We start from the raw sequence: 17,440 nt of genomic DNA, 5'->3' as shown, positions 1-17,440 counted from the left end.
AGATAAAACTATACAAATAAAAAAAATCATAAAAATATGATACCGAATGTTCCTTTTCCAAAAGGCAGTAAAATGTGGTTTGGTCAGCGATACTAGAGACCACATATGGAGATGAAGCCAAATAAGTAGTTGATTTAATTGTGTGACTGATGTCGTGGGTGGGATGTAATTTTTAACAGGCTTTTATAATGTATTTTTAATGTGAGCTATTTGGAATCATTTACGTATGAGTTGCATGGCCCTGTAGATTTGTTTAATTAATTAGATTAGATATTGTAATATATTTGGGATGGAAGTAGAAGACGACCAGGCTGAGCCCAAGGGCAGGGTCAAATTTATCATCATTCTGATGATAAGAGTCTCTATGCCCCTGAAAGAGACCTAATATCAGCCACCCTTGAAGTTTGTTGACTCTTACCTGGCGCCAATTTGCCTTGACTGTTGATACAGATTCTTGTGTATAGTTACAAGGAATAAACTCACAGAGCTTTTGAACTCTATCCTGGTTCCTAGTTTCTTGCGCCTGATAGTGGATGCATGAATGATATTGGTTGGTCTCTGCACCTCTGTACTAAATAATGGAGAATAACTTCATTATTTTGTCCACATTGTTCCAGTCTCTGAACATTTAGCCACTTTTCAGACAAAAGAATCTGAAGCGTTTAAAAATAACTATTCCTGGGAAGCAGCCTGAGAGGCTACAAGCAGTCCAACCTTTTTCAGATTTTCTTTGCATCTGCCATAAAGTCAACACTACAATCTCTGCTTTCCCAACATCGTCACTGTAGTACAATCCAAGTGACATTTTGAAGCAGCCTTACTTCACAGGAAACGGAGAACAATTTACAGTGCAGTGATTTTGAACAAATGTTTCTTTCTCCACCCCCACCCCCCTCTTCTGACATTTTGCTCAGAATGCTGTTTGCTTAAAGGCCGGCCAAGAGAGAACGGGTATGTTTTCACTGCAATGTGCTGTTAACAAGAGCACAAAACCCACGGGGGTTTGTTCAGGGAACCAAACCTTAAGAGCACTTGAAGGTTGCACTCTTCTTTCACCTGGAATTGCAAACTCAGGTGATGCATTCCTACTCTCCAAAAAGAGCATCACATAATATAGGCATCTCTGAGCTGACTTATTAGTAAATGAAGAATTGTTGGGGAGCATAGTGCATATAAATCCTTAACTTATACCCATTCATTTCGTGACTGTTCAAAGTTACAGTGGCATTGAAAACAGTGACAACTAACTGATCCTCACACTAACATCCATTGCAGCATCTCCACGTTCACGTGATCAAAATTCTGGCACTAAGCAACCGGGATGTTCGCCATTTGCAACCTTCCCAGTCAGCTTCCAACAAGCGAAGTCGATGGGGGAAACCAGATTCCCTTAACAACCACATGATTCAGTTAGTGATGTCTGATTCATTTAACAACTGTGGCTAAAAAAGTTGTAAAATATGGTGCAACTCACTACAACCACCTTGCTTAGCAATAGAAGTTCTGGTCCTAATCGTGGTCGTAAATAGTCCTTACCTGTAATGGGCTCCCTGTGTTTCAGTTGCCTTTTTCCCATCCAAAACTGCAAGCAGAAAGCAATGCTATTCTGCTTCTTCCCCCAAGGATTTTTTCCTTGTCCCTAATTGCATATAACTACCAAAAGTCCTAGATTACAGAATATTTTAAGATTACACCAACTAGTCAGTCTTAACATCACAAAAGCTTATTGCACAGTAATTATACATTACTACTGTATATCTGGCTTCATTCTAATAAAATTTCATAAAAAGAAAATCAATTCCACTTTTATTCTGGGGCCGCAAACTTTTTGGAGTTTCCTTTTCCAAGGAAAGGCACAGCCTTCATCCTGAAAAAGGAAGATTTTCAAATGGGAACATTTCCACCGTTCTTTAAAGCTCTTTTTGTTACCTTGACCATTTTAATGTTTTGTGGACTTCAATTCCCAGAATTCCACAGCCGCTAAAAGGAGCAAAGTGCAACTCCCCAAAAGTTTCAGCAAGCATACAGCTGGGAAATTCTGGAAGTTGAAGTTCACACATCTTAAAATTGTCAAGATTGAGAAATACTAATTAAAACTGAAAATAAAGGCGTACCAAAAACCACCACTATTCATAGTCTTGTTTAGGAAAGGGGCTCTCAGGTGGCGCCTCCATTTCCCCGAGAATTTCGGCAGCCCCGCCCATCGTTCGTATTGTGAACGTTTTGACAATGAGTCCTGCATGGAAGCATGCATGAGCGGCGTACACGCCCTTCTGTCCTCGCGCAGCCCCGCCCTGCCGCCGCTCACCAATCAGAAGGCAGCATCCTTCCCGTTCCCGCCCTTCTCGCACCCCTGCGGCCAATAGCCGAAGCATCGAGGAAAAAAATCAATAGCGAGAGGGTGGGGAGTGTGCATCCCACGAGCGCGAGGAGGAGGAAGAGGAGAAGGAGGAGGAGGTGGGACCCCGGCCGTTGGGCGGAGCAATCTTCGGAGAGCAATGACGCCGCGAAATTTCCAGGGCCAGCGAGCGCCTCCCGTCGGCCAATGGGCGGGGCCGCCGCCCTCTTCTCCCCGCCCTCTTCCGGGGGCGTCCCCACACTGGGGGGGATCCCGGGCAGGCAAACGGGGCGTGGAAGCGTGAGTGCGCGCGCGCGGGGGCGGGGCCCGAGGAGGATGGCGGTTGTCGTCACATGAACTAAAAAGCCGCCGCCGCCGTCGCGTCCCTCAGACAGTCCTCACGGGAGTCCCGCGCAGGTCACCCGCCGCCCCTTCAGCAGATCCTCCGCGCCCGCTCGCCTTCCCTGATCGGCCGCCGCTCCTGCCTCCGCCACAGCCCTTGATGCCGTTGGGTGCTCGGCGAGGAAAAGATGCCACCGTCCAAGTCTCGTAAGATCGCCATCCTGGGATACCGGAGCGTCGGTGAGTCCCGCCCTGAGGTGCCCGGGGGTGGTGTTGGGTGCACGGCGGGCTCTGTCCCCGCTTCACCCGGCGGCGGAGAGGCTCGGGGGGTGGGCAGGCGGGCGAGGCCTTCCCATCAGAGCCCGGCGCTGGCAGGTGCCAGGCATCCGTCCGGGCCTCTCACGCACTGGCGATCGGTGCGCGTGGCGGATGCCGGGGCTGCCCTGGCCGATCGGCCGCCGTCGCCCGAGCGAGGTTTGCATTTCCCGCCTGGGCAGAGCCAATGCCACGGGCCTTCCTGGGCGGGAGGCGATCCTGGGAGCACGCAGGGATGCTCGCTCCGCTCTCCCGGAAAGCGCCGCCCGGGGTCTCCCGATCGCCCCCACCGCCACCCTCCCAGGCTTCCACCCGGTGGCCCCGATCGCGCCTCCCTGGCAGCGGCAGCGTTGGGAGAAGGGGTCCGAGTGGGCGGAGGCGCCTCCTCTCGCCCACCTTCTCCCCTGAGTGGAGGCTGCGAAGGATCGGTCCGATCTCCGCGACTCTCGCCGCCTCAGAAGGACCCAGCTGTCTTTTACGGCCGCCATAAAACTTTGGGCTGAGTTGGGTGGGAGTCACCGGCCCTTTCGGAGGGCATCGTGCAAACGGCGGGGAAAAGGTTAACGCGGGTTAAGCAACCTTTTGTTTTGCTTCCTCAAATTACCACACTGTCTTTTGTGTGTGTGTGTGTGTCGGTGTCAAGGTGGTTTGGGCTTTTTGTCCCCCTTTCCCCCCCTCCCCTTTCTGGAATAAAAAATTAAGGGGATGCTGTGAGCCGGAGGAGGATTAAAAACACTACCTTGAGTTTCACAGAAGAATAAATGTAAACCGAAGGTGACTTTTAAATTGTAATATTCATTCAGCCTTGACTTGTTAAGTTCAGCAGGTGTGCTTGGAGTAAAAGTTTTCTTTTGTTTTCCTAGTAATTATAAATGTACCATGTGTTAACAGGGTTGGGCATGCCACAAAAGTGAAAGTGGTGCTTTAGGGAAAGCTATTTCCACTTCTCCAGCACCAATCTCATGAAGAAGACCACTTGCGTCTTGGGTTAAATTTGGACAGCACTCTCTTTCTCTCCCTCTTTTTGTCTTTCTCTTCCACTTTCCCTCTCTCTTCCCCCTTTCTCTTTCTCTTTCTTTTCTTTCTTCCCCTTTTTCCCTCTCTCTCCCTTTTCTCTCTCTTTCTCTCTTCTCTCTCCCTCTCCCTCTCTCTCTCCTTCCTCCCCCCCTTCCCCGCTTCTCTCTGTCTCCTGTACCTTTTCATGCCTTTATATCTTTGCAAGCGATTTGTAATGTTCTCCGAAGGGACAAGGAAGTGAAAAGTCAAGATGGAGAGGATGGCCACATGTGCTAAAACCCGCTCTTTACTGTGCAGGTTGCCTAGTGTTTTATGTACAGTATATTAGTGACCTCCTCTCTTGTTCTAACACACATACTTTTTAAGTACTCTAATCCCGCCATCTTCAATTTCCTTATATGTTACTCCAGACATTCCCACAGCTCTCTTCCCTATGAGTGGCAGAATTATGCTCTTCTATGCAGCCATCTTTTTTTTTTTGACACACACATCACCTTCTGCCTACTTTTCCTTCTGTCCCCATTTCCCTGGCTTACATTTTCTCCCATTCTGTTGCAAATATTTTAGGGATATTTTGTATACTTGTCCATGATGGAATAAGGACTCCTGCATTGGGCAGGGAGTAGGACTAGAAGACCTCCAAGGACTCTTCCAGCTCTGTTGATTCTTTCTTTCTCCCCCAATTTCATTTCCCTTGTCACCTGCTTGCTCAGAGTTCTGAAGTTGAAGGAAGCTGTATTGTCCCTTGAATTACACAGATAAAAAATGCTGTGAGTAAAGCTGCACATTTGTATACAATTGGAGAAATCAAGAGATCTAATTCAGGAAGACTAGGTATTTCCAAATTTGCTTTCAGAATGCTAATTTTCAGATCAAGAAGCAATGAAGCACATTTTGTATCCCCATTTTTTGTGGTCTTTGTAATTCTCTAGGATTCTCAGTGTTGAAAATTGTCCAGAATGGCCTCCTACTTAAAATTAGGTTCCCCCTAATTCTGGCCCCCTTCTGGGAAAAAAGTGAAGAGTGAGCTCTTTTGGAGGACATTGGGAGGGGGAGTGTGTGTGTGAGATGTCAAATGGATGGGTCATATGTGTTTTATGTTTTCATTTTTCAGGTTCTTTCTATTATCTTGCTATGATGTTTTATAAATAGTTGAGAGTCAAATTAGATTGCAAAGGTTAAACAAAATTTTAATCAATTAATAAACAATAAACTGTTACATTCCGAGGTCCTTAAATTACAGGATTGTTATGGTTTGATGTCTGTGTTTTGACTTTTCTCCAGGAACATCAAGGCAACATAATTAGTTCTTCACCAACCTTCAACCTGTTATTCCAGCAATAATTTCAAGCAGTAGTTAGGCTGGAAGAGAGTAACTAGTACAAATTACCTAATGAATTTCCTTTCTGACTGACTAAGAATCCTAGAGAATTACAAAGTGAATTTGAACTTGACCCATGCCTCTAATCTTCTACCAGGATTCATCTCTAGTTAATTTTCTTCACCACCTGATTGTGACTTACTTAGGTGATCACCAGGAAGAGTAATAAAGTAGAGGCAGACTAGTCTCCTTGTGTGGTAAAGAAAACTATCTGGGTATTTACAGAAAGTCAGCAGAAAGCAAGCTAGATAGAAAATTTACATTTATTCTGCAATCCATACAATCTCCTAATTGCTACTGATAAACTAAATGCAGAATCAGAAGAAAAATTGAGGACAGTAGTCTAGAACAAAACCCTCTCAGATTATTTGACAATAAAGTGAGATTTGTTGAACATGAAATGTGAATTTGTTCCTAAGGAAATTTCCCCTTTTCTAACTGCTGAAAGCAGACTGAAGCTTTCTTAGGAATTACAAAGACTTTGCAATTTGTATTGTTTCTCATTATTTCCCCTAACTGGCATAACAAGTAAATGTAGGTTAACATGCATGCATAGTTTCTTCTCTGGCTATTGCATTTAAACATGCAGTTGACAGAACATACTGAGTAATACTAATGTAGATTTTCTTGCATTGAAGAAATGTGATCACCTAGTTGCTATTGGTGACCTCAAAGCTTTTCCTAGTAATTACATTTGTGAATGATTTTGAAGGAGGTGCTCCTTTTTAGAATCCTGTGAGTGTGTTGGTGATATTCAGGAACAAACTAATGATCAGCTAGAGTGAATGTTCAGTCTTATTCAGATAAATGTGTTAATTTTAAAAATATTGGTTAAGGTAAGCAGAATATAAAAGTCAATTGTTTTAGGACTGGAAAACACTGCATAGTTAAAGACTTACAATTAGAGATATTTTGCAGACATAGTGTAAAATGTAAGTGACAATTACACGCTATGTTGTCATGTATTATACAGCATATTGTTAGGGAGTTACACATGGCAGTAATCTCTTCTGATGCTTATGCCTGGTTCAATACTTGGTTTGCCTACAAGTGAAATAACTGGATGCTTATTGAAGTTCTCATAACATAAATCAGTTTTACTAAACATTATAAAATGCCCCTTTATGTCACCTACCTGCTTCTTACTCCAAGAGAGAATCATTGTATTCTACCCCCAGATGATTACAAGCTAAACTGAATCTACTTTAAAGATGTATTATCTGCTTCCCCCTCCCCCCCTTTCCTTTAAGGGCTTTAAAGAACTTTAAACAAGGAGCCATTGACATTCTTTACATATTTGTTCTATTGTAAACAGAGTGATGTTAAAGAACAAGATGAATCAGAGAATAGATCCAAAGTCCAACCAGGTATATAGGCTTGGGCTGCAACATCTATGTACATGGGAGGGTTGCATAATAATGAGTTGTCTGAAATCAAGTAATTTCCATGCAAACTAAAGAGAAAATATCAAAAGTAAAATGATTAGCAGTATCACAGTAAGCTTTGGGGTGTGTTTACTATATAATGTGGAAATATAACAGGTAATTCAGTCAGAATTTTTATATTATATTCCTATAGGGAGCTGAACATCGGATTTAATGGCCTAAACACTTTCAAAGGCATCTTTCTAGCATTTTTCTTTCATTTGTATGAATTTTGTCTTCTAGCATGTATATTTTTGAACAAGAGGTTGAACCCCAAGAACTAAGCATGATAAGTATGCAAGATTAACCTGTAAAGTCAAGCTCTATTTTTTATTTTTTATAAGCATTCAAGTAACTTCATCATATTCATTCTGTGCCAAAAAGTATAGATTTCCTGTTTGAGGTAGATTCAATTGTTTTATTAATATCTACAAATTACTAAGACCTACCATATATAGTTCTAAAACAGTATATGTGTTTTAAAGACAAGACACTTGAATTATTATAAAAGAATCATTATTCTAGTCTTCCTTTTCTTAGAAAACTAATGGGAATATGGAGAACCAGTAGTTAAGTAGTTTGAGACTCTGTTGAGTGCTTTTTAAATGACCAATCAGCAATTTCCAGCTCAGTCTACCTCAAAAGTTTCTCATGGGGATAAAATCAGGGGAAGATCTCTATGTGTTCTCTTTCAGTTCTACAAGAATGGTCAATAAAAATGTAATACAGTACAGTAGTAAGAATCAAAAGGATGCAGTCTTAGTGAAACAGATTGGCAATTCCTGTTGAGGTGTGACAATAACTGTCATGGGGAAGAGGATCAGACTTTCAATTGAAAATTATATATAATAAAGATATATCTAAGACCATCTGTATGCTTACTTGTTTTCCAGTTCTTTCTCCTTTTCTATCTTCCCATTTTTATTCTCCAAGGACACAAACAGATGTACCCTGAAATGGAAAAAAGAGAATAAAGCTACATGTATCAACTGGTTTAAATAAACACCAGAATTTGTACTATCTGTAGTCCTCAACTTACGACCACAACTGATTCCAACATTTCTGTTGCTAAGTAAGAGAGTTGTTAAGTGAGTTTTGCCCCATTTTACAACCTTTCTTACTACAGTTGTTAAGTGAACCACAGCAGTTAAGTTAGTACCCCTGTTTCCCAGGAAATTAGATGGTGTCTTGTTTTCTTTGACCTCTGAAAAACCGGCTAGGGCTTCTTTGCGGGGGGAGGGTCTAATTGACTCATCTTGTGGCAACAGCAGTGACAGCCCCGCCCATCAGGAGCCCGTTGCTGGCCCACTTCTAGGGCTGCTCACACACACCGCCCCTGGCCTTCATTTCACCATCAGAGCCTTCCGGAAAGCCTTCTGCAACTGAAAAACAGGTTCCAGATTGATGTGTGCATCACCCCCAGCTTCCATTTCACCTTCAGAGACCTTCTGCAGCTGATAAGAGAGCTTCGGATCAATCTGGAGCTCTTTTATTGACTACAGATTTCTTCCAGAAAGCTCTTTGCAGCTGATAACAAAACTCCAGATTGATCCGGAGTTCTCTTATTGGCTGCAGAGGGCTTTTCGGAAGTCCTGTCAACGCAAAACGGAAGCCAGGGGCGCCCCACACATTAATCCATAGCCTGTTTCTCAGGGGCAACATGTGCAAGCAGTGGCAAGCGGCCACAGAAGAAGGCGAGGCAGGTGTCAGGGTGTGCGAGGCCTGGTAAGTAGGGAAGCTCCACCCCCCCCCATCCTCACCCTAGCTTAATTTTTACCTGTGTGCCTCACCCCACCCTCTGCTCCCTAGGGTGGGTGGGGTCTTAATTGGGGCTAATTTTGGAGGTAGGGCTTAATTCAAGTGCATGCGTTAAAAACATAGGGCTTCTTTTCGATGTGAGTCTTATTTTGGGGAAAACATGGTAAATGAATCTGGCTTCCTATTAACATTGCTTGCCGGAAGGTCTCAAAAATTGATCATGTGACCCCAGTATACTGTAACCATCATAAATATGAATTTGTTGCCAAGCATCTGAATTTTGATCATATGACGATGGAGATTCTGCAACGATCGTCACATTTTCAGTGCCATTGTAACTTTGAATGATCACTAAACGAATGGTTGTAAGTTGAGGACTACCTGTGCTTAGGCATTATGCAGAGAATTATTCTGGAGATGCAAAATACTGTATTTTCCAGAATATAAGACACACCTTTCCCCCCCCCCCAAAAGAGGATGAAAATCTGGGTGCATCTCATACACTGAATACAGCATTTTTGCCCGCCCAAATCCCCCCCCCTTTGCAGAAATGGACATGCAGAGATTTTGGGAGGTTTGCAAAGTGCTCCTGGGGGCTGGGGAGGGAATAAATGAGCAAAAAACAGTCTGTTTCTGCTCATTTCCCTCCCCCATCCCCCAGGAGCACTGTGCAAGCCTCCGAAAGCCTCTTCATGCCCTTTTCTTTTTGCGAAAAATGGCCCATTTTTTGCTCGTTTTTGTCCCCTCCCCCAACCCCCAGGAGCACTCTACAAACCTCCCAAAGCTCTGCATTCCTCCCCCCCCCCCTTTTTGTGTGCAAAAAATGAACCTGCAGAGAGTTTGGGAGCCCTGCAGAGTTCAAAAACATGCTTTTTAAAAAATTTACCTCTTCAAAATCATGGTGCGTCTTATACTCTGAAAAATACGGTAGTTTTCGGAGGGAAATCAACTAGAGAATCCAAAGTGAGAAAGCTCTAATACTGTACTGAGAAAATAAAATATCTGATGAGCATTGAATAGATCTAAATTTGGACGGATTTTGATTTTTTTATTCATTGACACATTGAAGATCCTCAAAATACCAATCCTATATTAGTGTGCTTCAACCGTAATCAGAAAATGATCCACAGAATAATCGAATAAAACTCATCCTTAATTATTAAAAACGTAGACAAATACAATTAAGGATCTGGGTATAAATTTGATGTATAGAGGGGAATTGGACAAAGAAAGAGTTTGTTCCATAAAGAAAGAATTCATATCATCAAATCATCTTGGAGTACTGTGTGCAAATTCTGACATTAATGTGTTTCATTTTGCTGCTCATTGTGTTTTAATTATTCTAGTGCTGTGGACAATTCATTCAACATTAGATGCATTTGGGTGGGGGTGGGGGTGTGTGATTATGTTACATAGCTACACTTTGCAGAGTTGCCAAATCTTTAATAATAAAACTGAAATAGTTCAGCAAAAGTTAAACATTATGTTGGGTGTTTGTAAGGAGTTTGCACTGGATTCCCATAGTGCTATAGCCTAGATCATGCTAGCATGTTGGCTGTTCCTCAATAGTAGCCTAAAATGCCAACTTTAATTAAAAGCTTCATTTTATGCCTGCCTAGTGGCAAATCTTACTGCAGTGAACTTGTAAGTGGGAGCAGTAAGCACTAGAGGCAGTATTCTTAACTGTAATATTGAGCCAGAGAAAGGGTTGTCTAAGGACACTGTGCTAGAATTAACTCTTGAATTACCTATATGCATTTGCTTAGCTTTGATATCCCTTTCAGAAGTATTTGATTACTTAAACAGCACCTTTAATACACTATGTCCCAACATTTAGATGTTTCTACTCTACTTTCTAGCAATATTTATTTACAGATTGGCTTCTTTAAGTGGGCTGCATAACTTATGTATCCCATTGTAATTGAATCTTGTATCACTGTGCTGTGGACATTTTTGATATAAGTAGTTCCAAAAGGAAGCTATTTGATACAATCAAATCAGCATAGTTCTAATATTCTAAAATTCCAATAGTTGTGTTTGAAAAATGTGCACAAGTGCTGTCTTTGAGGATGAATTGCACTCACTTATTTCAAATATTTTTGTAGGAAAAAAATAATACTGGATTGAATTCTCAGGACCACATGGAATCCTGAAAGCCAAAAGTCTTTAGCTGCCTTGACTATTTTAATTTATATTTTCCATAATACACATTTGGATGTCTGTTCTTCATGAGTGATGTTGAATATATTGCACTTTGTTTGAAATTCCTCTTATATTCTGCATGAAATAGAAAGGTCATACTTTTATGAAAATCAATTTAGGCATCAGATTATAATTAGAGTGTACAGCAGAATGTGATGAAGTTTAATCTTAGGTTGATTTTGGTCTGACAAGCACATTAAGTGGATTGTTGAAATATTAAGTTTTGGTTCTGCAATTTAACATTGTGAAGGAAACTACAATATCCAAAGAACATAAAGTGGGATCCCCAGTATGCTTATTTGCTTGCAAAATGCTAGATTTATAGAGAGAGCACTTTTCTATAAAGAAAAGGGACAACTTCATATATATTTGAATGTTGAACTTGGATTTCTCACAGTCCTGACCGAACATGGCAAAATAGTTTCAGAAATGGAAGGATTATTTTCCTCTAAAGCAATTTATTATATGTGATGCTGATTTGTTAACTATATTAAAATCATTCTAAAAAGGCCTAGAGACAATGTTCTTTATCCTGGCTTTGGTACTTTCAGTATAAGATTCAAAAGTTTAACATAGTCTTTCTGTTCATATTTGACTCAATATTATTTGTAATTTGGTCCATCAAGTGCCTATAATTCTGTTGACAACTTCATAAATATTAGTATTATTCTTTGTTTATCAGACTTCATCTTTCTTTCATTTTTGTCAGCTCAAAGCAGCATGCGTGCCTAATACTCCTGTCTTTTATTTTGCCTGCAACAATAACACTGTGGGGGCAACTGTCCCAAAGTCACCCAGCCAGCTTTTATGCCTAAAAGGATTAGAACTCATGGCCTCTAAGTTTCTAACCCAGGACTTTTACCTACTCTCTCAATTCTCTTTCTTTGCTTTCATCAACATCTTCTAGATTTAAAGCTTTACGGTATACAGGTAGTCTTCAACTTACAACCACAATTGGGAATGGAATCCTTGTTGTTGAATGAAGCAGTCTTAAGTCAAGCAACCCAGGTGACTGTTTTGCTCAGTGCCAACACTCCCAGAGCTTGGGTCTGTGGGATCTGAACTCCATTTTTTCATCCCGCCAAAGGAATTCAACTCCCCTCAACAAACATTTCTTTCAACCAGTCCCTCGAGACAAGAGGGAGTCAGCCCTTTTGGCGGGCAGCAGCAGCTTACAACCTTCCCTGCCTGGTTTTCTATTGAACTTTCTGGGGAAACCCACCAAGAAGATGGCAAATGGCAGTTGTATGACTGTGGGATGCTTGGCAACTGGTCATAAGTGTGAACAGGTAGCCAAGCACTACTCAGATCACAATCATGTGACTGTGAGGTAGGGGTGATAACCTTTTACAATGGCCGGCAGTGTTCTGTGAGCCAAAAATTACTCTTTTGAGATTGACCAGGCAAGCACCACATATACCAAACATTCTGTATAGGAATCATTTCATGTACAGAATAGCTAATTTAGGATGGCGCGTATAGAAACCAGAATTCGGGTTTTCAGAGACTTGTTATACAATATATATGAAATGATACAGGGCTGTTTGGTTCTCAATGGAAAGCAAAACAGAATTATTGTGGTTAAGAGCCTAAAAAGCAGGGGGGGGGGGAGAGCTAAGATGTGGGGGGGATTACAATTGTGCAGACTTTGGCAACAATTGGAGAGAGAGCAGAAAGGACGCTGACTGGGAGCATCAGAGTAAATAGAACTTACAGAGGAAGAAAAGAAAATGGGAACGTAAGTGCATTAATCTTGCCCTACCTAGTGCATTAAATATATCTAGGTTCCTTCTAGATTTTATTTTCAGTTAAAACCTGGAGTACAAAATTTTCCAGGCTTTGTTTCTGCAAAACTGACACATTTGAAACATTTTGGCAAGACTTCCAGCGCCCTGTCTGTAGTATTTACAGATAAAGAGTTAAATACAAAGAAAGTTAAAAAGACCATAAGTCTCAATGACAGTGACAACAATGACAGTGAAGAGATTTGGAAAAGCCAGTAAAATCATCAAGGCAAAGAAACATTTTCCAAGAGCAGTTCTAATAAATAATAGGACTGTGCATAATTTTGCAAAGAATTTAGAAATGCTTTTTCAGAGGTAGGTCGTTATGAACTTACAAACTGGTGCTGCACACGTTCAATACTATGAAGAACCTTTTTGAAATAAAATCCAAAAGACATTTTCCAGATTTTACTTTTCTAAAAATACATTCTTAATATTTTGAGAACTGTTTTTTAAATTATAATAGTGGAACATTTTTTTACCTTCTGGATTTTATTCCCAAAGAGCTTTTGTCTATATTTGGGAATTGTTAGAAAATAGTGTGACAGAAATTTTGTATTGGTAGATTGGGGCAAAAATCATGTATTTGGTGATAGAAATTGGATAACTTGTGAATTTCCAGTAAGATTAAAATATTGTATTAATGGTGACAAAATTAGACCAAAGTTGGAAGAACAGGTAGTCCTCGACTTACAACAATTCATTTAGTGACCATTCAAAGTTACAATGATGACCATTTTTCACGCTTACAACCATTGCAGCACCCCCATGATCATGTGATCAAAATTCATGCACTTCGCAATTGATTAATTTATGACGGGGCAGTGTTCCCATGATCACATGATCTCCTTTTGCGACCCTCTGACAAGCAAAGTCAATGGGGAAGCCAGATTTACTTATCAACTATGTTACTAATTTAGCAACTGCATTGATTCACTTAACAACAGTGGCAAGAAAGGTAATAAAATGAGACAAAATTAACTGTCTCATTTAACATCTGAAAGTTTGGACTCAGTTATCGTAAATCAAGGCCTACCTGTATTCATTTTTTTATATTAGGTAGGAATTGAAGTGTATATAAATTATATGAATAAATACGTATAACACTATGTTGAAAATGTATTTTGTGTTTGACTCCCTTCTTCCATTGTTGCTATTTGCTTTTTTATTTGCGTATCCTATCCCTTTAACAACTAGAAAATAGCAGATTGGATAGGATGCTGTTGATTCTGACTATCAAAAAAGCTTACCTAAAACGATAAGTAATGAGAGGTTAAGGAATGTGACTATTTTAACTTTGGGCCATCTGGATATGGTCTTCAACTCACAGAGTTCCCAACTGGCCATGTGTGTTAAAAGTAGCCTGAGATTTTTTGCAAATTTTTAAACAGTTAATAGGTTATTAATATTTAAACAATTATAGGCAGAGACATTTATGTAAAACAATTTATTTGGATAGTATAGTGTATAATATAGGCGTATACATTTAATAAATAAGTAAATTTACAGCTTTTTCCAACTTGGTACTTTCAGCATTTCACATTCTGGTTGCAAATTCTGTAAGTTTTTGTCCTAACATATTAGGACGGTATCCAGTTGGGGAATGCTGACATATATTGCTATGTATGTTATTATTTTGAAACAAAGCAAACCTTTCAACTTCAGAAATTTCCCTTATGAAATTTTTGTCAGTATTGAAAGTGAGCAATATGATCCTGGTGCCAAAATTATTTGTCTTCTCTATTCCCTTCTTTTGTGTAAAATAGAAAAAAATGTTTGAGTTAATAAGAGAAAAAATAGCTCTCTATTAATAGCTCAAGCAGAGAGAAAAAAGATTGCTGCAATTTACAAAAATATGCAAGAATTGCACCATTCTTGATTATTTCAATGCCCTAATAGCATAAGATTTAATGTTAATGCCCTTTATTGAATACTTTTGCAGACTGTTCTGGATTTATTTACTTACAATCTCTTACATCCACCCACAGCTGAACTGATAGACTGAAATAATCACTATCACTGGCATGCATATCACCAGTAACTTCAGTCACCATGTCCACATATAACTTTATACATTTTATTCCTAATCCTTTCCTCTGCTTGCCCATAAAGTATTACTATTTCCCATTCAGAATTAAGCATCTTAATCATATGGTCTCTTACGTCCTGAACAATTGCAAGTAACCCTGTTTCCCTGAAAATAAGACCTCCCTGGATAATAAGTTCAATTGGGCTTTTGAGCACATGTGAGTTCAGCCTTTTTTAAAGCAATTTTTCACCCTCCCCAGGCTCCAGAGGCTTTATAGGAGCCTGGGAAGGGTGAAAAGAGCCTCCCCCCTGTCCCGGAGGCTTAAGGAGCTTCCCTGCAGCCTCCGGAGCGCAAAAAAACCTGCCCTATGGGCAAATCGGAAGTTCAGGAATGGACTTCTGGTTTGCTCATAGGGTCATTTTTAGTCCTCCAGAGGCTTCAGGGAAGCCTCCTGAAGGTGCCTGAAGCCTCCAGTGGGGCGGGGGAGGCTGTTTTCACCCTCCCCAGGCTCCTATAAAGCCTCTGGAGCCTGGGGAGGGCGAAAAAAGCATGCAAAAAAATGGGGGGAGCGCCTCTCATGCGTGCATGTGCACTGGGGGAGTCATGCATTGCATTATGGGTGTGGCACGCCCATGCATGACCCTCCTGCGCTCCTCCCCTTACGGCACATGAGCCAAAAAAGGTTGCCATCGCTGCCCTATACCATTGCAAACCAATTGCTGTCTAATATCTTAAAAACCTCCAGTGATGAAGTACCCACAATCTTTGAAGGGAAGCCATTCCATTTATTTATTGTTTTCACTGTCAAGAAATTCCTCCTTAGTTCTAGGTTGCTTCTCTCCTTGATTAATTTCCACCCATTGCTTCTTGTTCTACCCTCAGGTGCTTTGGAGAATAGTTTGACTCCCTCTTCTTTGTGGCAGCCGCTGAAGTCTGCTATCATGTCTCCCCTAGTCCTTCTTTTCATTAAACTATACATACCCAGTCCCTGCAACCGTTCTTCATATGGTTTAGCCCCGAATCCCCTAATCATCTTTGTTGCTCTTCTCTGCACTCTTTCTAGAATCTCAGTATCTTTTTTACATCTAGCGACCAAAACTGGATGCATGAATAACTCATGAGATTAAGATGAAAGGTTAAGAATCATTCCTGATTTAATAGGAAAGGGCATAACTATTATCTAAGCTGCACAAACTAAAAGTTAAACTGTAGCTTCAATAGTCTCCCTCCTTTCCCACTATTGTTTTCAAAATAATATGAAAATGAATCATTCCAGATATCCCTAAAATGTATAATAGCCTTCTCTCCAAGTGCTATGATCCAAAAGGGTTTGCCTTATGAAAAGATTCCCAGCAGCTTTGTGAGCATTAGATTTGGGCGTGATCCGACAAATGTGCGCCGACAAAACCGCACCGCGATGAAAAAAACAACATAGTGGGACGCGAAAACAACGTTAGGGTTAGGGTTATAACATTGTTTTCGCGTTGTGGAATGTTTGTTTCGTCACGGCACGGTTTTGTTGGCGCACATTTGTCGAGCGCGCATTTGTCGGTGAACCAGATTTGGGCAAGATTCCAATATATCTTGAAGACATCCGGTAGATAGGGATAGTCTAGAGCAAATTATTTACAAGACTTTGAATTAAACTAATTTCTGAGACTGTTCCAGTTTTCACTCACAGATGACAGCTGATATGAAGATAAACTATGCCAATGATTTGGTACAGGCGAACATGTCCAACTTAAAGATCCAGTGTTCTGTTCTTCCCACTCAAAATAGAAAGTAGGCAGGCAAAACAGTGCCAGTAATCTTATTCGATTATAACTTTATAAAATTATAATCTACTCCAGAATCTTTCAGTCAGCTCTGAATTGTAGCTGAGGTGCAACCTGCATGCCTACATTTTGTTGGCAAGAATGAAACATGAATGTCACATAGCTGACATCTTCTGGGATGATATTCTTTTTACATTACTATAATTTGATTTGTTTGTTTTTGAATAATACTACTTATATAATGTCAGGGATTCTAAATTATTGCTTTTTCTCATCCAATTTTTCTAACAGATGCATTCTTTTACAACTGTGATTGCAACATATTTCAGGCCCTACACCCAGTAGAGTTTTATGCATAAAATGTTGATCCTAATTTTAACATATGCACTGTTTGGAATCTGTATGTAATAACATATAATATGTATGTTGCTTGAATGTAAGTCCTAATGCTAACAAGAACTTGAGTGAAGAATAAATGTGATCAATGATCATGTGAAGAAGATGGAAATAGCACTTGAAAAACGAGTTTTATATTTCATCAACATAAACATTGGTCTAAACTGGTGTTTTTCAAACATAGCAATATTAAGATTTGTGGACTTCAACTCCCAAAATTCCCAAGCTGGCATGCTGTCTGGAAAATTCTGGGAGTTGAAATCTATACATTTTAACATTGCCGGGTTTGAATAACACTGGTCTAAACAAAACATTAAACCAGACATAAATTTATGCCAAACTATTCTTTGAATGAAGGTACAATATATTTTGTGTCTTTATGCATGTTTTAATGAAACTGATAGGTAGTGCCTACTTCTGTTCAGTCTCCCCTTTTCCTCCTTCCATTCTTTCAGATAAAACAGGAACTTCCTTTACTAACAAAACCACCCTGTACAAGGTAAGAAAGAAATTAGTCAGTGTTTTTTTTTTAAGTAAGTGAAATCTCTTCTTTGGTTTCCATGAATTCTTTAAATACGCAATATTAGTACTGAAAAGTATTTATTGAATATTCATCTAAAATAGTATTCTGTATATTCTAGAGTAGGCTTTTCAAACAGTGAGTCACAATCTTCTAGAG

At 40.3% G+C, this 17,440-nt stretch overlaps 1 protein-coding gene across 2 annotated transcripts in view; it reads left to right on the top strand.

Moving 5' to 3' along the window:
• Window positions 1-2,647: 2,647 nt before the first annotated feature.
• Window positions 2,648-17,440, top strand: part of RHEB (Ras homolog, mTORC1 binding) — a 30,977-nt gene continuing 16,184 nt past the window's right edge. Inside the window, exon 1 of one of the 2 annotated variants that reach the window (XM_032236745.1) lies at window positions 2,648-2,920. In XM_032236745.1, the coding sequence (XP_032092636.1) occupies window positions 2,869-2,920 (52 nt within the window). In that variant the 5' untranslated portion in view covers window positions 2,648-2,868. The remainder of the gene's footprint in view (window positions 2,921-17,440) is intronic. The other variant, XM_032236746.1, reaches the window with a different exon arrangement.

This window comes from Thamnophis elegans, chromosome Z (genome assembly GCF_009769535.1).
Source record: "Thamnophis elegans isolate rThaEle1 chromosome Z, rThaEle1.pri, whole genome shotgun sequence".
Lineage (NCBI taxonomy): Eukaryota > Metazoa > Chordata > Lepidosauria > Squamata > Colubridae > Thamnophis > Thamnophis elegans.
Note: the sequence above shows the minus strand (reverse complement) of the source record. Positions and strands in the feature narration are given on the sequence as shown.